The sequence below is a fragment of the Trichechus manatus genome, unplaced genomic scaffold (assembly GCF_000243295.1).
Source record: "Trichechus manatus latirostris isolate Lorelei unplaced genomic scaffold, TriManLat1.0 scaffold00002, whole genome shotgun sequence".
Classification (NCBI taxonomy): domain Eukaryota; kingdom Metazoa; phylum Chordata; class Mammalia; order Sirenia; family Trichechidae; genus Trichechus; species Trichechus manatus.
Window position 1 is genome coordinate 19220412 of NW_004443938.1, and position 21604 is coordinate 19242015.

The following is a 21604-nucleotide window of genomic DNA, read 5'->3' on the forward strand; positions in this document are numbered from 1 at the left end:
TATCCCCAAGCGTAGCGCACACAGCACTTTTCCTGCCCCCTTGCCCAGCCCTGGTGCTGTGGTTTGGCTCCCTGCGAGATGTAGTCAGACTTGGTCACGTCCACAGTCCACATCCTGCCTCTAGGCAGCTGCTGCTGCTGCCTGGCACGGCCCTGTGATTTCATTGGCTGGCCCCGGAGCTTGTCGGCTGAGGAAGATGAATGCTACTAGTTCTGTTTCCTTTTGATGCTGCTCTGACACCCGGGGGAAAAAACATGTTTCCACAGGAGCTGGCTCAGAAAATCAAGGGCTACCAAGAGCAGATCGCCTCTCTGAATTCCAAGTGCAAGATGCTGACCATGAAGGCTAAGCACGCCACTATGCTGCTGACGGTGACCGAGGTGGAAGGGCTGGCGGAAGGGACAGAGGACCTGGACGGGGAGCTCCTCCCCGCGCCTTCGGCCCACCCCTCTGTGGTCATGGTAAGGATCAGTCAGGACCGTCCCCCTGGGGCGCGCTCTCTCTGGCTGCACACTGGTGTCTGTCTCCTGGCCCCCTCTCCTTGGCTTATTTTAGGGATCAGCCTTGGATGTTGCAGATTCCAGCTGAGGCACAGTTTCCCGCGAACTCTCTTGTGACTACTTTTGGGCCAAGGCCAGTCTTCGGCATTATAAACAGTGGCGGTTGAAATGAAGCTATTTGCTTGAGATTGCTGAATTACTTAGCATGTCAAAGGGCTGCCCTGCATTTGTTTATAATTTAGCAATAATACGGAGAGGCTCTGAACTTTACAGAAAATCTCTTTGCACATTTTTATAGTTTCTTGGAAGATTGGGAGAGTCCTGGTACATATATTTATTAGTGTTTTCCAAGCTGAAATACCAGGAACCTGGATATGTGCATGTGTCCCGTTGTATAAGTGTTTAAGAAAATTTAAGAGAAAAGCTGTTACTAGAAAAATACTGTTTTGCTTTGGATTAAAATAAGTAAGTTCCACTAATTTCTGTTCTGCAGCATTATTTCCCCATGCACTTTGCATCAAAAATGCATGGATTATTTTGGTAACTACAGCGTTTACCAGCACCATAATATTTTGCACATGTATGCTGTGCCTCAGGTAATATATAACCATACCTGGAAATATGTTACTTTGAGTGCATTTATTTCCCTAGGATATTTGGAAACTGAGATGTCCACAAAAGACCAAGCTTTATTTCACAGACCCTTTCCTCGTTACTAGGATTTGTGATCTTTTGAGTTATTTATGTACACAAACAAACAAAAAAATAAAGAAAATGCATTAAAGAAATATTTAATAAACAGCAAAACTCTGTAAGATAATATGTATCCCCACTCCTATTTGTTGTACAAATGCTTTTGAGGACAAAAAAGTTTAAATACTAATAAGAATTAATGTGAAAAAATTGAGGTCTCAGTACTTCTAACCTTTGTTATATGATGAGTTCTGTTTTAACTGTGTCTGACCAGGTCTTTTGTTGACATAGCTAACTGGTTTTCCTGTCCTTTGGGCTTACATTGTATGTGGCAGATGACTGCAGGTCGCTGTCACACTTTGCTGTCACCTGTCACTGAGGAGTCTGGGGAGGAGGGAACCAACAGTGAGATTTCCTCTCCACCTGCCTGTCGCTCCCCTTCACCCGTGGCTAATGCAGATGCTTCTGTTAACCAGGTACCTTCCCTTGGCATGCCCCCAGCTGTGCTCTCTGGAGGGATGCAGGACTCCATTTTCTGCCCTTGTTAGACTGTGGCTATGCATCTTAGGCTTGATTGCATTTGGTTCCAGGGGCACACCGTTAGGTGTTGTAGTTACACAAACTATGATTGTCACATCAGACCAGTGACTGGCTCTACATGACTACTGAAAATGAGATGAGCAAAAATTAAACCCCTTGCCTTTGAGTTGATTCTGACTCATAGCAATCCTACAGGACACAGTAGAACTGCCCCATAGGGTTTTCAAGGCTGTAATCTTTACGGAAGCACACTGCCACATCCTTCTTCTGCAGAGCAGCTGGTGGATTTGAACTGCTGACCTTTCGGTTATCAGCCAAGCACTTAACCACTGAGCCACCAGGGCTCCTTGAGCAAAAATTAGGTCATGAAAATTTAGCTGAAGAAGGGCCTGTTTTTAGGTGTTATGGTTAGTTTCTAACAGCCATCTGCCATGGAGTACTGCATCCTAAGAGAAAATGAAATGTTTGCATCACCATTGTAAAACACCATGATTCATTGTTATTTTAACATACACTGATCATAGTTTTCTGACAACTGACAGTTCATATTTTGAAGATGAAAAATCTGTGGTCACCATATCATGCTTTTTCTTTATTTACCAATTGTGAACCAATTTAAGGGGTGTCTGCCTATATATATACCAGAATGCCTAAGTGATCTGAGATTTTTCACTTCTTTCAACAATTTTAAATATTATTTCCTATAAAATGGGGGTAATGCCTTGTGTTATGAGGTGCCTTTTAGCATATATTAAATATTGATTATACTAAGTAGTTTAATCAAAGTTTTTGTGAAGCATATTGGATAGAAATAAAAAAGATGATTTTACAATAACCTTTTTTTTCCAAAAATGCATGCTAAGTAGTACTTTTTAAAAAGCCAAAACAACTGAAAATACATTTAAAAATTAAGTTACTATCAAAGTATGCAAGAGTCCAAAGAAATTGAGATGCATTCACCTGGAAGAAGCATTCTACATCAGCAAATGTTCTATAAGCCATCGTATAAATCAATCATATTATTTTTATTTTAAAAGCAGATGCATCCAAAACAGGATTGCTGTGATAATGAGAAAACAAAAATAAACAAACAAAAATAAAGGAAAATAAAGTTGATGAGACTTTTAGGTAAAGCAGTTCTCTTTTGGTAAAAACTCTCGTAGCTCTAGGGCAGTTATCAATTCTTCTGTTCAACCAGTACACACGGGACACTTGCTTGACACAAAGCATTGTGCTGGGAACTGGGATGCAGCAGAGAATAACACAACAGAGAACAAGGCCCCTGCAAGAAAGGACTTTAGAGACTAGAGGGAAAGATAGACATGGAACAAGTAATAACAAAAGCAATGAGAGGAAATTAAAATTAAAAAAAAAAAAGGAGAAGTTCAGGGAACTCTGGGGTATTTGGAAAACTGTTCTCCAAATTCTAATTTTAAAAATACATATTACTCATTATTTGACACTGTGTTCTTCCCTCTGCTCACAGATGTTATTCGAGAAATTTGGCTGTCTTCAGCTGTTTAAAAACTTATATATGATGCTTAATAGTCTTAAAAATTTCAAGATGAATAATAAATACTGATCTTGAGACCCATACTGTGGAATGGATTTATCTTTTCTAAAACTATGAGTCTCAATGCTCCTTATAAAATGTCTTTCAATGTACATGTGAAAGTCCTCTGTAAATGATAAAATATGCAAACATTTTTATTATTATTACTCTAACTGTAAAGCAAAATCAAATCCTAAAATTATGAATGAGATTATGCTTTGTTTTAATCCCATTTTGACACCCTTTCCCCAGTCACAGGAAAAGATTAATTAAATCATGTTGTTGCCCTAACAGACTTAAAACCGCATATTAGGAAAAAAGAAAGTCTTTATTCAGGTTCAATCAGGCAGCTTTATTTAGAGGAAGCTGTTAAAAAGGAAATGTATTATGCTTAGTGTCGTTCATATAAATCTGCCTCATCATTACAGCCACATTTTATTCTTATCAGTAATATAAATGAGGGGGAAATTAAAAAAAACAAAACAAAAAAGACAGTATGACCAGTAATGCATTTCATTTACAGAATTTCTACTGAAATTGAGGAGGATGTTGAGAATCCCCTTAAATTCCAGTTTGCAGACTCAAAACACTGTGCAGCATGCACACAGCTGGGCTGCACTGTGTCAAGGAGCAGCCGAATGAAACTGTTTTATAAAATCACAGCTGTGCACGAGGGTTTCGTGTTTGCTGCTTCTGTGAGTAGATCTGCATTATATAACTCACGGATCCCACTCACACTAGGTGCCCTCAGTCTCTAACACTAGCTATTAGCCAAGATGTAATAACATTTTAGCTTCCTTGGGGGTGGAGAGAAGGAGGCATCCCCAGAATTTGGTGCAGCCTTCTTAACCTCCTTGGAGACACGCCGAGACTTAGACTCCATGGAAGAGTTGAGAGGAGGATAGGTTTGAAAAGGGCTGTAGTGTAGCAGGTAAGTCAAAAGCTCAGACTGTGGGGTCCACCTCTTTTCCTTTTAAGCTTAGTGCACCTGGAAAGTCCCTCAGTCGCTCATTTGTCAATAGGAAACAAATGCTTCCTAGTTCACAAAGTTGTGAAAATGAAATGTGAAGTTAATCATGAAAGTACTTTTTAAACTGGAAAATGCTAATCACATTGTAGCTACTGGTTTCCAAATTTATTTCCTTGGGAATCTACTGGGTAATACTTCTCATAATTTAGGCACATAACCAGTGAGAGACATGTTTATAACGATGATTCACTCGCTATGCCAAATATTGCCTTTATTTAGTAGTTACTTATAGTGCTGATCTATTTACTGTATTGAATATGTGAAAGAGTCCTCAAATAGATCCAAATAATTCGTCTACAAAAATTGATATATTTTCAAATCTTTTTGAGAAACTAGGAGTTTTCATTCCTGTATCATAGGCATGAGGCACACATGCATACACACATGTACACACGTGCATGCACACATATGCACACACATACACATATATGCACATGAATAAAAGAACTAGATTTTTTAAATTTAATTAATTTAATTCTTTAATTAAAAAATATTTTTAAACAGATTTACTTTATTCTAGCTCTTTTGTGGACTTTCATAATTCCAGCATCACAACAACACACAAGCCCCCATAGTACGACAAACTGACAGACATGTGGGGGTGATTTATAATAGTGCATTTGATTTATAATTTTTGCAATATCCAAAGCAACTTTCTGTTTCCCTTGTGGACTGCAATAGTATTACCTTCTCTGAATATAAAATATTAGAGTTTAAAAAAGTGTTGTACATGCATTGTTCATTATGAACATGTGTACCTGCTTGTTATTTTCCGGACACTCGAATGTGCTCAGGATCAAAGATTAAAGGCACTGTCCCAGTCGTAAAGGAGCTCAGGGTCTTGTGTGAGAACAGGAAGTAATTACGATAGAATGTGACCACACCGGGTATTGTGGGAGGACATAGAGTAAGCACCTCAACCAGGCTAGGGCTCAGTCTGGGTCAATGATGGCAACCTTTAGTTTTAAGGGAAGAGTACAGGTTAGCCCGCTGGGGTGCAATAGAGTGCTGTGAAATGAAGATCTCCAGGCAAAAGGAACCACATGCAGGAAGCTGTGGAGGCAGGAAGAAAAATGGCCCATCCAAGCTACTGCAAATAGCATTAATATAACTGGAAGAGAAGGAAAGGAAGAAATGAGGCTGAGAGGGATGCAGGAACTACATTATGAGTGCCACACAAGAGAATGGGCATTTTATCCAGAAGCTAATAGTTACCCACTGAGGAAATTTAACTAGCAGCCATGTTCAGAACTGAGATTTAGAACAGATCATTCTGGATCTATGTGGGCGGGAGTTGAGGTGGGAAATTCAGAGCAGTGAAGGTAGTTAGTTGCAAACTCTTACCCTGGTCCCTGCTGGTGGAGTAAATGAGTAAAACAGGTCAACTGGGGACAGAGGGCACCTGCTCCACATAAATGCGGCAGCCTTTCCTCTGTTAAAGGAGGCATGGTAAATCTGAATTTTTCTGAAATCTCTCTATCTTAATAAAGAGAGTTTTTTAAATTTAAAATACTGCTCAAGTCAAGTCAAACATATGTAGGCTAGAGGTAGCCCACAGGTTGACAATTTGCAAGCTTTGGTTTGGAAGTTGTAGCTGTAATGCGAACCAGAGCCAAGGTTGCTTAAAGAGAATGGAGAGTAGACAAGAATCATCTTAGGTGAAGGGAAGGACAACGCACGATACAGGGGAAGTCAGCACAGCTGGACTAAACCAAAAGCTAAGAAGTTTCCTGAACACAGCCAAACACTTTGAGGGACAGAGTAGCAGGGGCTGTGGGCTGGGGACCATGGTTTCAGGGGACATCTAGGTCAATTGACATAACAAAGTTTATTAAGAAAATATTCTGCATCCCACTTTGGTGAGTGGCATCTGGGGTCTTAAAATCTTGTGAGCGGCCATCTAAGATGCATCAATTGGTCCCAACCCATTTGAAGCAAAGAAGAATGAAGAACATCAAAGACATAAGGAAAATATTAGCCCAAGAGACAAAAGGGCCACGTAATCCAGAGACTCCATCAGCCTGAGACCAGAAAAACTAGATGGTGCCTGGCCACCACCAATGATCGCCCTAACAGGGAACACAACAGAGTCCCTGACAGAGCAGGAGAAAAGTGTGGAGCAGAATTCGAAGTCATATAAAAAGACCAGACTTAATGGTCTGACTGAAACTGAGGAACCCCCTCAAAGCCATGGCCCCTGGACGCTCTGTTAACCCAGAACTAAAACCATCCCTAAAGCCCACTCTTCAGACAAAGATTAAACTGGACTATAAAACATAAAATAATACTCATGAAGAGTGTGCTTCTTAGTTCAGACAGATACACGAGACCAAGTGGGTGGCTTCTGTCAGGAGGCAGGGTGAGAAGGCAGGATGGGACAGGAGCTGGTTGGATGGACTCGAGAAACTCGGGGTGGAAAGGGGGAGTGTGCAGTCACATTATAGGAATTGGAACTAGTGTCACATAACAATATGTGTATAAATTTTTGTATGAGAAATTAACTTGAGCTGTAGTAAACGTTCACTTAAAGCACAATTTAAAAAAAATTTTTTTTTAGATACTGTTTAAGCCAAGCCAAATGTATGCAGGCTAGAGGTAGCCCCACAGGCTGCCAGTTTGCGAGCTCTGGGTTTGGAGGTTGTAACTAATGAGAACCAGAACCAAGGCTGCTTAAAGAGAATGAAGAGGAAGGAAATTACAGAGGTGTTAAGGAGACCATATCAATAGATTATTGAGTGCCTCAGTCATCTTTATTGAAGCAATGTGTGATAAGAGAAAGAAGAAATAGAGATGAAGTTTATAGCTTAGGTGGGTAGAAGTTCCATTTATTGAAAGAGGGATAATCTTTTATCATTTTTTCCTAAAAGAATTTCTCATCCTATGGTGGCTGAGTGGTTAAGAGCTACGGCTGCTAACCGGTAGGTCAGCAGTTTGAATCCACCAGTCACTCCTTGGAAACCCTATAGGGCAGTTCTATTCTGTGCTATAGGGTCGCTACGAGTCAGGATCAACTCGACGGCAACGGGTTTGGTTTTTTGGTTTATATTTTGGAAATGTTGAGTTTTAAAGGCCTGTGTGATAGATGTGTGTGATCAGCTAAGTGAATCTACGGCTTATAAATACACCAGTGTTTAAGGAATGAACGGAAAAGCAAACTGCAAGAGAGAAAGCTTGAATGACTAGAGAGGTAGGAGAAGAACAGTGAGATTAAAGGGCAGGTGTTTCAAAGGAGGGGTGGTGATTGATATTGAATGCTACTGAGTGGTCAAGGAAGGTGAGGGTTGAAAAGTAATCATTTCATTTCATACAAAAGAAGCCACTGATGGCTGGGGTAAGAGGAATTTCAGTAGAGTCATAGGCTAGAAGTCCAAGTCTGGATTTAAAAGTGGAATGTAGGTGAGAAAGTGGAAACATTCATTGTAAACTACCCTTTTAAGAATTTGGATTATAATGTAAAAGGGAGAAAAGAAAGAAATGATTAAGATGGTGTGCCAGTGTGTTCATTCACTTTGTGAGGACTCATGGCTTTGTACGCTTGTGATTTGTGGACTTTTGTAATATGTGATAGCCTTCAAAAAATACAAGAAAGAAAGAGTGTGTGTAGGTGTTTTCATATGGAAAATACCTATATGATGAGGAGAAAAACAATTGAGAAGGGGAGGGAGAGAATATTAATGGACCAAGGTCTCTGTCAAAGCAAAATGGATGGCACTCTGGGAGTGGGTGGGAGGGTTATCCTGAAACAAGGAAGCTGGCAGGCATGAGATAAGGGCGAGTCTGGATATAGACAGACTTTTGCAAGTCTGAGAAGTTGCAGGAATAGCTCTTTGATGGCTTTGATCACGGGTGTGTGTGCACATGTGTGTGCACGTGTGCCTGCAGGGCCACTCTGGAAAGTCAAGGTGAAGTGAATCATGGTGGAGGTTTTCAGGTGTGTGAAGCAAAGGTTAAAAGGGGCAAAGAAAACCAAAGATGTTGGCTAAAGAGGCGTTCAGGTAACTTTAGACATAACTAGAGGTCCATGTAGGGTGGACCAATTCAGTGATGACAGGCTGTCTTGTTCAAGGGGATGGAGGGCTAAAGTGAAGTAGACGTGAGGATCAGTAGGTATGAGATTATCCAGGTTTGAGAATACTAAGGAAATCCACTTAAGAGGATGACAGGGTTAGGAGTGAAGAGGAACACGTTTTAACATGTTCCAGTGTCGTCAATAAATGTTGAGGACTTATCTGTAAGCCTCAGCAACAACAACAAAAACTGAATAGAAGGTGTTATAGCCACTCAAATATTACTTCATTAAATCCTCAAAACAAACCCAGTATTGTACAGATGAGGAAACTGATGCACAGACCGTATGTGACTTGATTGGTAGCTCCTTAGAAGGAGAATTTCAAGGAGAATCTTAGGTCTTCTGACTCCAGTGGGAGCTCATTCCACTCCACCACACTGCTTCTGTCGCCTCACAAACCCCAAAACACTAGACACCTTCCTTGTATTACATCGGTTTCTCAGGCAGTTCTTTACACTAAGGGCCTTCCCTTTCTTGTTTTAATATTTTGTGGTTAGGGCTTTCTTTAATACTTTTTACCAAAACACAGTTTTCAATAAATCTCAAGTACTTTAACATAATTATCTTCAACAGTACAAATGTAAAATGAGTGATTTTTATAACAGCTATTTCTGGATTATGAATATTACCCCCAGTTCAATTACTATTAAGATACAGAGAAGTAAAAACAATTGAAAATACATGAATTATATGTCAATATAGCAAAGTTTATCAGTACTAATAAAAAATGTAATGTTCTTTTTAACATAAGAGATGAAAATAACTGAAAAGCATGGTTTTTCATCATACATTTTGATGATTTCTTGTACTTCCAGGAATTGAATAGAAGGAAACCTTTTTATTGTTTCTGTCTTAGCGTAGTTTTAACTTCCCCATAACATTTTCCCTTGTCGAATATTAAAATATTTAAATTAATTTCTGTGAATAATGGACTCACAAGTGGTAAAGATCTGACTGCATCTGAAAATGACTTTCTATAGATTTAATTTTGTTTAAATCAAGTACTTTTTAAAAATTATTCAAACCTTTAATCAGTACACTAAACAGTATTTTAGGAAATAGATAATTAGGATTCTCTTTTTTGCTATTGGAGTCCCTGGGTGGTGCAAATGGTTAACACCCTTGGCTGCTAACCAAAAGATCAGCAGTTCAAGTCCACCCAGAGGCTCCTCAGAGGAAAAGCCTGGTGATCTGCTTCCAAAAAAAATCAGCCATTTAAAACCCTATGGATAAATGAAATATATCCCCTGAAATCTTCCTAAAACCAAACAATAGTTTAGCTTAACTAGTAAAAAAATGTCTATCTTGAGCATTATGCTATTTTAAGAACTACCTATATGTGATCAAATTGACAACAGAACTCCAAAAACTAGATAGGAACCTTAGGGGGCAATGGGTTTCTGTTAATGGGGGAGGAACAACTCAGAAAAGGAGGGTGAGAGTTGTTGCCCAACTCGAAGGATGTCATCGATGTCACTGAATTGTACATGTAGAAACGGTTGAATTGTTTTATATTTTGCTGTGTGTATTCTTGACAATAGCAACAAAATTAAATTTAAAAAAATGCAAATAATAAATAAAACCCTATGGAGTGCAGTTCTACTCTGACACACATGGGGTTGCCATACGTCGGAATCGACTCAGTGGCGACTGATTTCAGTTGGACACTGTGCTGCTTAACCAGTGTTTAAATATAAGCGTGCCATTTAAATCCTCTGTATTTCTGTTTCACAAAATAGAAAATGATGAATTTTGGCAACACAAAACATTGGAAAAACTGTTAGCCATTTTTATATACCAAAATTCTAAAGCAATCATATTGTGCTTTTGATACGGTGATTAATCTTTCATTCTTCTTGTCACGAGAATTTACCAGTTTTACAAATTTGCAGCCCCCAGTGACAGATGCTGATCCTAAACCTTTTTCCACCTGACAAATAGTAGCCAGGGCATGTAAATGTAGACTCCGCCTTCCTTTTGAATGCAATGCTGTGCTTTGCACTCACAGGACATTGCTTATTACCAAGCCTTGTCTGCTGAGAGGTTGCAGACCGAGGCAGCAAGGATTCACCCCAGTGCACCCTCATCCCAGGAGTTCTACGAGCCAGGACTGGAGTCCTCTACTACGGCTAAGCTGGATGATTTGCAGCGTTCTTGGGAAACCTTAAAGAATGTGGTAAGTCTTGACAACGTGGACTTTTTGAGCCCACCCGACACCATTTACCTTAGTTGTTCTCTTATGAAATCCGTGCATAGAGTTTACACATCCAGTGCACAGTTGAATACCCTCTGTTGGGCCACAGAGGTAAAGCAGTGAGGAAACACATGTTGTAATCTGGAAGATAAGGGTCTGGGAAACATTTGGTAATATCCCTTCTCTTGTCTAGATCAGTGAAAAGCAGCGTACACTCTACGAAGCTTTGGAACGCCAACAAAAATACCAGGACTCCCTTCAGTCCATTTCTACAAAAATGGAGGCCATTGAGATGAAGCTAAATGAGAGTCTAGAACTTGGCAAGAGTCCTGAAAGCCAGATGGCTGAACATCAGGTAAAAATAGCTACGACTTCAGTTTCCTGCGTGATTAAATAAATGTATTCTTGTGACAGGTTAGCCTGCCAGGCATGTGTTTAAGAGATCAAGCTGACCTTTTTTTTTTTTTTTTTTTTAAATGTATCAGCTCTTATAGAATAGAGAAGATTCCAAATGGTGGTTGTTTCAGCCACTGCTCTGGGAGGGAGCTAAGTGGGAAAGAGAGAAATTCAGTCTTGACTCTAATTAAAGAAATCTACATGCATTTATGTTGCTCTTTAACTTTTATTACACAAAGCATGTTTCCTGATAGTTGCCAAATTATTTTGACTTTGTTGTAAGAGTTAAAATGTAGCTCGAAGCTACCTTCTCTGGTATGTTTTAAGAAACTTAGCCAGTGTGTGCTGGCACCTCACCAGTATTAAGTGAGATTAATTCTCAGACTTCAGCAGGCAAAGAAGCAGTTATGGAGTAGGGGGCTCTACACGTGGGGTTGACTCATCAGCAACTAACGACATGTTACAATCTTGTGATTTGTCCTGACTTGATTATTTTAAAAGGGTTATGGAAACTGGGCAAAGCTTCAACTTTTTACTTTCATGAGAAGCAAACCTAACTCAGAAAGATAATGTAAAAAATGCATCCGTTATGAAATGTGCATACATTAAAATGTGGTTAATGCTTTAATAATATTATCGGTGTGCTATTATCTCACAGTCAGATTTAAATGGTGTAATTAGGGTCTAAAGGCACTGAGGCATGCGTTCACTTAAATATTCACAGTCACTGTGACGTGGGGACTAGGTTGCCTGTTCTCGACTGCAACCCAGAAGCACATGGCAAGCCTACACAAGGCACTGGAAAAGAAAGATATATTTTTTTTAATAAACTTTATTTTATAAAAAAGTTTTAAGATTACAGAAAATTGTGCAGAAAGTACAGAGAGTTTCTATATACTCTTCCCCACCCGGCACGCATTTCTCCTGTTATTAATATCTTGCATTTGTGTGGAGCATTTTTTACAATTGATCAAAAGTACTGAGACATTATTACCTAACTAAAGCCCATAATTTACATTAGGGTTCCCTCTTAGTGTTGTAGAATCCTTTGGGATTTGACAAATGCATAACATCATGTATCCACCCTGACAGTATCATGCAGAATAGTTTCACTGCCCTTAAAGCAGAGATGTTTTTAGATGCAAATTACGAGCTGTGAAAGCATGATATGATAAGTGTGTCTACAAAGTATAAGGAAAATATCAGCTTTAAGGGTGAAACTCTATACTTTGTTTTTCCTCTAATTTACATTTTTGTAATTTTCAAACCCAGGATAACACCCCCATTTCATATGTTGTAGTCTGAGATAAAATTGCGTTCTTTTGCAACATCAGACCTTTTAGTATATAGCAAAGGAGCCCTGGTGGCACAGTGGTTAAGAGTCTGGCTGCTAACCAAAAGGTCAGCAGTTCGAATCCACCAGCCGCTCCTTGGAAACCCTACAGGGCAGTTCTACTCTGTTCTATAGGGTCGCTATGAGTCGGAATCGACTCGACAGTGGCAAGTTTGGTTTTTTGGTTTAGTATATAGCAAAACTATAGGAACATTTTATCTAGAGGCAGCATATTGAAAAATAGTGGTTTCAGATCTGTGACACTCTTGTAACTTCTAAAGATAGAGATTAAAATGCATACAATCTATTTTTAGGTCTTATTTTAGTAAAACTTCCTCCTGTACTCTGTGCTATTCTAAGTCACCCATAATCAGCCTGGTTTGGGAAGGGGGCTGCTATGAAAGTCTGAAATTAAATTAAGCTTTACTTATCTGGAGCCCATTGGTGATGCAAATGGCTAATGCACTCAGCTACTAATGAAAACATTAGAGGTTCAAGTCTACTCAGAGGCTTTCTACCTCGGAAGAAAGGCCTGGCGATCTACTTCCAAAAAACCAGCCATTGAAAACCCACTGGAGCACAGTTCTACTCTGACACACGTGGGGTCACCAGGAGTTGGAATCGACCTGACAGCAACTGGTTTGGCTTTTTTTAGTTTTGTTTACTTGAACCAGACTAGTCATGGGGACACTCAGGGACTGGGGTGACTATGACAATGCTAGCTTCCTCTGAGCTCAGCCCGTTTTTTTCCTAGGCTGCTATACTTGCAGGCCCCCTCTTTCCTAGAGAGTCTCGGGAACTCACAGTCCTCTTCAAGGGAGACTCAGGTTTTCTCATTGTCCAGGATCGTCCTCATCCCATCTGGCGGATTGTCCCTGTTGCCCCAGTGTGCACCTGGGGCTCCTTGCTCTTGGGCTACCCTGCAGCCTGTCTATCTGCCTGGCTGCCCCCCTGCACCTCTACTTCACTGTGCCTGTTGCAGCAGGAGATCTTCCGACAGTTAATATAGTTCCTTGGGCCAGCTTTGGAGGGCCGTCCTTTAAGGGGCCACCTCCTGTAAGCATCCAAAAGGATACAGTATAAATTACCTACAGGCTGGAGTGGAGTGACTCTGAGTCACACATTCAGGTTATCAGGAGTCAGTGTTCCAGGAGAGGGTCTGTGTCCTTTGACTTTCTACCTTCAGCCACCTCCTCCTCTGTTGAAGAGTCATCATCCTTGTGGCCCAGGTGGCTGACCACGGCTCCCAGTAATTTTTCACTGGGTCCCACAGGATTTAGGAACTTCAGGAAAAAGGTCCCAGTGGCTGGCCCTGACATTGCAGAGTTCCTAAATCGAAAAGGCAAATTAGTTCCCAACCACCACCACCACCCTGTCTCTCACTCATTAGGATGAAAATCAATAAACTGAATATAGGGCAAAATTACAATTTTGTTCAAGGAGTGTAATGGTGAAAATTCAAAATTGCAAGTTAATCGTAAGTATTATAAATCCGAAATGAATCTGTGACTTTTCTCATAATTAAGGCCAAGAATGTGACTTTTTCTCCCTCTCTGGGTCGGGTGTGGAGTTGCTGATCACCCTTGCAGAGAGGAGGTACCTCTAATTCAATGATGCAGACCCGCAACGCTGTAATGAGAGAGAGAAAAATGATAGATAATTAAATAATAAATCACGTAAAACTCAGGATCATTTGCCTTATCTTCAGAAAGCTAACATTTTCCTGTGACCTACTTTGCCAACTTCTGCTGAAAATACCCAAGACCCACAGAGATCTGAGGCCAAGCTGCCCACGTTAAATTCGAACGGTATCGCAGTATCTAAATTTGTTCTTAGCTTCTGGAATGCTACTGTAAAAAATCCAAAGCACTATTATAGGGTTACTATTTCTAAATTGTGACTGAGTGAATATGAGGAAGTCCGGTATTCTTTTTATATTTCCTAAAAATCAGTAGAGACACTTCGATTATCATGTGTTTTCCCAATACTCTTTTGAAAGTATTTATGTTTCTTTAGAGAGCTAACCTAATTCCTACATTTGTTTTTCCCTGTAAACACTTGTCTAAATCTACTGAACATGGGTGGAGTGCTGTGCCTTTCTTGGTGCCCTCTCTAAAATGTACTCTAAATCTAATTTTTAAGACTTTCACGCAGTCCATAAGCCGACTTGTGGCTGTTGTTCTAAGGGTTAAGTCCCCTGGGATCGCGACCTTCATTATTATGGACAGCTAATGCTTAGGAAGGAGCTCTGGTGGTGCGGTGGCTAAAGCACTTGGCTGCTAACCGAAAGGTCGGCAGTTTGAACCCACCAGGCATTCAGGGGGAGAAGGATGTGGTAGTCAGCTTCCGTAAAGATTTACAGCTTTGGAAACTCTACGGGGCAGTTCTGCTCTGTCCTGTAGGGTCGCTATGAGTTGGAATCGACTAGACAGCAACAGGTGATGCTTTGGGGGCATTTGTTGACTTGACCACACTAAGCTCAGTAGTAGATAGTAGGCAGAGCTCTGAGGTTTTGTTTTTTATTTTTAATATATGTAACAAGTCAAATTAAAAAGAGTTTGAAATGAGTTGTGTTGATTTAGATATTCTGAGCGTCACGATAACATTGTTTACCTTTGGTGCTGAACCAAATCTGAACTCTGTGTTTTCCTCTTACTTTTAAAGAATGAGTCATTTTAGAGATGCTTAAGGTACTTCATTAAACCACATACATGTCATCCACACGCCCTCCTCAAAAACACAAGTCAGGAACCCAAAGACGTGACATTTCCTCTCCTTCCCTTATTTTTGATTCAGATATTGTTGGGAGCATCTGGGTCACCAGCTCTTGTACTTCAGGCTCTTGTACTGTGGAAGTGAAGACATCTTTAACTGCTGCATCTTTTTTTTTTTTTCCTTTTATTGAGGTGAAATTCACAGAACATAAAACTAACCTTTTTAAAGCGAACAATTCATTGGCATTTAGTACATTACATAGTGTTATGTGGAAACCCTGGTGGTACAGTGATTAAGAGCTTGGCTGTAGCCACCACCTCTATCTTGTTCCAAAACATTGTCATCACTCCAAGAGAAAACCTTGTACCCATTAAACTGGACTGCTGGATCTTGAAGTTAAATAAAATAGCATCCCTCCAAAAACATACACTCTTCCTTAAGAGGAAATGGAAGCACCAATAGAGAGGCCTGCCTCTAACAGGGTCAGAACTAACAGTTCTAGAATTCCTGATTCCTTCATTACTTATTGCTGAACATTTGGAGAGCTACTTTAGAACATTGTTTGAAATAGATGCTGCTAACTTCACTGGACACCTGGCTGTGGTTGGTCAGACCCACTGAGATTAAATGAAGAGGCTTTTTTTTCTGGTTATTTCGTAATAATTCAGATATAAGTTTTGTCTGTCATGAATTCGAATTAATTCCATTTGACTAGATGTGTTGAACACCTACTATGTGCACCACTCTGTACTATGAGGAACATTCATTGGGAGAGAGACTCAGCATTTATTTACACCTGAGATAGACAAGCCTTTAAGTTAATATATGATTTAAAAGCCTGCTTTAGTAGTGGTGTGATTACTAATATATTGTCCAGAAAACAGAAAGGTGATTGTGGATGAAAGTGGTAGAAAGTGGGTACAATGAGGTTTAGCAAGGTCTTTAGGAAGCCAAATGGTTTGAAAATTTGGATTGGCAACAGGAGTGTGTAGGAGGCTTCATAAGTGGAAAAGCATGAGGAAGGGCACGGAGGAGAGACTGAGATGAGTGTGACGAGAGACCATAAGGGGGCGCTGCTTGCTCGTGTACAAGGATCAGTGCAAAAAAGACAAAGTGAGGTCAGGCTGGTCCTGGAGAAGCCTTTAAAACAAACCAATTGTAGGGATTTCATACTGTGGCAATCAAGCACCATAAGTATGATTGTTAATAGCAGAAGACAAGTTACTGGACAAAAAGCATTCTGGATATATAGTATAAGAATAAATAGCATCAATCTATAAATTCGTGCAATCCCATTTAAAAATCCCAGCAAGTTTTGTAGTAGAGATCGACAAGCTAATTCTAAAATATATCGCGAATGTATGAAAAATATATATTGAAAATGTAAAAGTCAAGAATAGCCAAGACAACCTTTAAGAAGATGAATAAAGTTGGAGAATGTGCCCTCTCAGATAGTGAGTACAACTTAACAAGTTATATGAATTAAGTGAGCCTGCTATTGACACAGTCAAATAGGTTAATGGAACAAAATTAGAGGTCAGAATCAGACTCACATCTACCCTGACCTGTGTCAAAGATTATACTGCAAAAGTATAGGTGAAAAGTGGTCTCTTCAATAAATGGTCCTGGGTCAGTTGGATATCCATATGAAAAAAAAAAATTGTTTTTGATCCTTACCTTACACTAGACACAAAAATTAAGTTTAGGTGAATTGTAGATCTAACTGTGAAGATAAACAAACAAATAAAAACTTTTGAAACAGTACTTTTCAAACTCTCTGATGAATAACCAATTTTTTAAAATCTTTCTAATCCACCACAGACTTATACTTCAGTAAAATAGAATAAAATGCTGCCTGGATATCATGACAATGTAACATTGCTATCAAAGTTTCTTAGCACTGACTGTTAATATCTTTATCTCATCACAAACTGGTAACAGACATTTAGCACCAGTCCATGGACCACACTTTGAGTAGCATCTTTCCGGAAGATAAACGATAAGAATATATTCACGACTTTAGGGTAAATAGAATTTTCTTAAATAGGACACAAAAAGCCCTATCTGTAAAGAAAAATACAGCTGGCTAGAATAAAATTAAGAACCATTAAAAGGGAATCTTTTTTTCACAAATGGAAAAGCCACGTCACAAAGTAGGAGAAAATATCTGCAATACACACAACCAACAGAGGACTCCAATCCAAAATATGTAAAGAACTCACACACATCAGTAAGAAGAAGAAGGATACCAATAGAAAATGGGAAAGCATTTTAGCAGACAGTCACAAAAGAGGATATCCCGATGGCCATCAAGCATATGAGAAGGTGTTCAATCTCATTAGACATCAGGGAAATGCAAGTTAAATCTACCCTGAAATGCCTCTATGAACCCACTACCTATCTGCCTGTTGCTGTCGACTCGATTCCAGCTCATAGAGACCCTATAGGAAGGATAGAGTAGAACTGCCCCACAGGGTTTCCAAGGCTATAATCTTTACAGAAGGGGACTGTTATCTTTTTCCTGCAGAGCGGCTGGTGGGTTCGAACTGCCTACCTTTCCATTAGCAGCCGAGTGCTTAACCACTGTGCCACCAGGGCTCCTATGAACCCGCTGTTGTTGTTGGGTGCTGTCGAGTGAGTTCCAACTCATAGTGACCCCATGTACAACAGAACGAAACACTGCCTGGTCCTGCACCATCCTCACAATGTTTGAGCCCATTGTTACAGCCACTGTGTCAATCCATCTCATTAAGGGTCTTCCTCTTTTTTGCTGATCCTCTACTTTACTAAGCATGATGTCCTTTTCCAGAGATTGGGTCCTCCTGATAACATGTCTAAAGAAAGTGAGATGAAGTCTTGCCATCCTCACTTCTAAGAAAGCATTCTGGCTGTACTTCTTCCAAGACAGATTTGTTCATTCTTCAGGCAGTCCATGGTCTATTAAATATTCTTCACAACATCATAATTCAAAATTCACTAGAAAGGCTTTAATGAAAAAGTCTTACAAAACAAGTGATAGTGGAATACTATTCGACAAAGAAAATGAACACTTTTTATATCTGCAGCAACGTGAATGACTCTCACAAACATAATAGGGAACAAAAGAAGCCAGGCATAAAATAATACATGCATGATTCCATTTATATAAAACTCAGAACAGGCACAAGTAATCTATGATGTTTACAAGTCAAGACAGTGGTTATCTTTGGGAAGGATGGAGGTGGTAACTGGAAGGAGATCAACAAAGCCTCAATACCCATTGCCGTCGAGTCGATTTCAGCTCATAGCTTCCCTACAGGACAGAGTAGAACTTACGGTTTCCAAGAAGTGGGTGGTGGATTCGAACTGTCAGCCTTTTTGGTTAGCAGCCAAGCTCTTAACCACTGTACCACAGGGCTCCACAAGGCCCTGGAAATGTTCTACTCCTTGATCTGGGTGGCAGTAACATGGTATGTACATTTTATGGAACTTTATAGAGTTGCACACTTATAATCTGTGCATGTTTTTACATACATATATGTAATATTGTCAACATAATAATTTATTTAAAAAATAGACATGATGACACCTGACATTGGAGAAATAGGTGCCTTTGTTTTGTTTTAAATATTTATCAGGAGCCCACTTTGAGGACACTCTGAGTTTACAGGGAAGGCTACAGTGCTAAGGAAGAAACAGGAATTATGGAATAAAGGCACATTTGAAACTATGAAATACTGGCAAATGTAAAGCCTGTGTTACTTTACTTGAATTCGTGGCTGTCTCTCCTGTGGTAGTGACTGTTTTTCTAACATGCCATTAAATTCCTAAATAAGGATTTTTTTCCTAAAAAGATTCTAGCTCAAGAGGTCACACAGTACAAAAAATTATAAATAGTATAAATAGTTGTATAACTGTGATAGATTAAATAGGAAACCAGGGTGCTATTAAGAGAGATAAGCAGGGATTTACTTTAGGTCTGGTACTCAGGAAAGACCTCTCTGAATATGTGACAATTAACCTAAGATTCGAAGGATGAAGAGAATGATCAAGCAAGTGGGAACAAGAGAATAGTCCAGCTTGAGGGAACAGCATGTAGGAAGGCCCTGAGGCCAGAAGGGTCCTGGAGTAACTGAAGAAGGCAGGATTGCAGTGAGCAAGAAGGGAGTGTGGTACAAGCAGCAGGAAGGGGTGAGACCATATATATATGGTAAGGAGTTTGGATTTTTTATATTATAGATAATAAGATGCTATTGAGTATTTTAATGCAGGGGAGTGACACGATCTGATTTACACTTTTAAAGCGTCACGCTAATTGCTTTATGAAAGGAGATTGAAGGACAACAATGAAAGCAGGTAGATCCCTCAGCAGGCCATTATAGCAATTCACATAAGAGAGGATTGACTTTGACCTAGGGTAGGGTGGTGGCGGTGAATATATGCAGATACACAAGGTATAATTTGGAGGTAAAATCAACAGGAATTGGTGATGGATTGGATGTGGGGAGTGAAGGACAGGGAGGGGTCAAGAATGTCTCTTAGGTCTCCAGCTGAGGCAATTAGGAAGAGATGGTGCCTTATACTGAGATGAGAAAGACAGAGGAGGAAGCAGGCTTTATACTTAGTAAGATGGAGATGCCCATGAAATATGTAAGGTGAATATATAAGCCTGAAATTTAGAATATGTCTGGGTTAAGGATATACCTTTGCAAGTTTCCAGCATTAAGAAGCAGTTAAAGCTGGGGAATGGACTATATTGGTGGTTAAAGACCTGGTAATCTACATCCGTTAAGATTACAGCCCAGAAAACCCTATGGGGCAGTTCTACTTCGTTACATGGTGTCTCTAGAAATCAAAAATTGACTCGACGGCCCCTAACAACAACAACAAAGACACTCAGCTGGACTAGAAAGAAAGACCTGTGATCTCCCTCTGAAAATCAGCCAATGAAAACCTTACGGATCACAATGGTCTGATCCGAAACCAATGATAGGTTTGGTGCAAAAGCAGTCAGCGTTTCATTCCGTCATACGTGGGGTCGCCATGAGTCAGGGCTGACGGGACCGCAGCTAACAACAGAGAAAGAGAATCCAGCAAAGGAGATAAATGAGAAGAGTATCAAAGATTTCTCTCATATAATGTGGATCATAGATTAAAATGCAGTACTTCTTTCAGGCTTGAAGAAATTTGGAGTGGGAAAAGTCATGTCGAGGAAGTAAGTGATGAAGTTGATTTTCAACATAGATTTGCAGACTCTAAGACATAATTAAGCATACCTTCCTCATATCACAGACGAGCCTTTTGAAACCCAGAACCATTAACTTATTCAAGCCTACCTAAGTTAATGACAGAAATTGTTTTAATATCAGAAATGTTCTGCCATCCAGACTGGTACTTTCATTTTGAAACAGGTTAATAGGTCCTCTATTTGCCGATTCAGTGGCTTCCAGGTGAAATCTCTTCCACTGATCTTAATCAGTGAGACTCAGCTAAGTGATAATGATATCTAGTCAAAAAAATAAATACATGAGTGTGATTCCACAGTCTTTCCTGCAGGCATTGATGGATGAAATTCTCATGCTTCAAGATGAAATCAACGTGCTCCAGTCATCTCTCGCAGAGGAGCTGGTGTCCGAGTCGCCCGAGTCTGACCCTGCGGAGCAGCTGGCCCTGCAGTCCACGCTCACCGTCTTGGCCGAGCGAATGTCCACCATCAAGATGAAAGCATCGGGGAAACAACAGCTTCTGGAGGTAACGTAACTCTGAAGGTGCCCTCATTTCTGAATTAACTATCAAAGTTGTGTTAACAAGCATGTGGGTTTCTTACCTGATCTACATTTTTACTATATCCCACTCGTAAGGTGCTGGTGTTGTGTTTCAAGAACGGTCTTGTACGTAGAACATCGAGTTAGTGTGTAACCATGAGTATGTGCTTTTACTCCTTTCTGACTCATTTCAAGGATAATGTATATTGAGAATGTAGAAAGCAAATACTTGGTAGACATGAGCCTTGCGGAATAATTGAGGAAGGTTTGCATAATGGTTTGCTATGTTTAAATAAGAGGATTCTAAGAATAATTCCCGCTATTACTAAATCTATGAAAAATAAACCCTACTTAGTCACTGATAGTCAACTCAAACATATTAACTCATACGAATACTGTTATAATTCTGGTTCTTATGCTACTTAATTGAAATATTACTTGGTATAGACACAAGTTTTGGATACAGTAACATGTTTTAAAAATGATCTGTTTTCTTTTTTTGTTGTTCTCTTACAATTCTTGGCCATAAGCATATATAATGTCATATTGTTACTCATATAGACTAGAAGCTCCATGCAGACCTTTCAAGTGTCTGTCTCATTGTATCTCCAGGTCTTAGTAGCACATAATCAGTTATCAATACATTTTTTATTATATGGACTGAATAATATTTTATTTAGTCACCAATTACACTGTATTTCAGTTAACCATGGCCCTAGTGTTGGGTATATGGGCTATTTCTAGTTTTACTTATTATAAGATTAGTAAAATTATATATTTCTTGTTTTGGATAAATTTAAAATCAGTGCGTCTGCCTTATTAATACCCTGTATAAATG

The 21604-nt window shown here is 39.7% G+C and overlaps 1 protein-coding gene across 16 annotated transcripts in view; it reads left to right on the forward strand.

The window, feature by feature from the left end:
- SYNE1 (spectrin repeat containing nuclear envelope protein 1) overlaps positions 1 to 21604 on the forward strand; it is a 540309-nt gene that overhangs the window by 360255 nt on the left and 158450 nt on the right. For 11 of the 16 annotated variants that reach the window (XM_023728949.1, XM_023728947.1, XM_023729001.1 and 8 more), the window contains 5 exons: positions 267 to 461; positions 1529 to 1669; positions 10393 to 10560; positions 10772 to 10933; positions 20546 to 20752. In XM_023728949.1, coding sequence (XP_023584717.1) covers positions 267 to 461; positions 1529 to 1669; positions 10393 to 10560; positions 10772 to 10933; positions 20546 to 20752 — 873 coding nt within the window. The remainder of the gene's footprint in view (positions 1 to 266; positions 462 to 1528; positions 1670 to 10392; positions 10561 to 10771; positions 10934 to 20545; positions 20753 to 21604) is intronic. The other 5 variants (XM_004368822.3, XM_023728967.1, XM_023728974.1 and 2 more) reach the window with 2 other exon arrangements.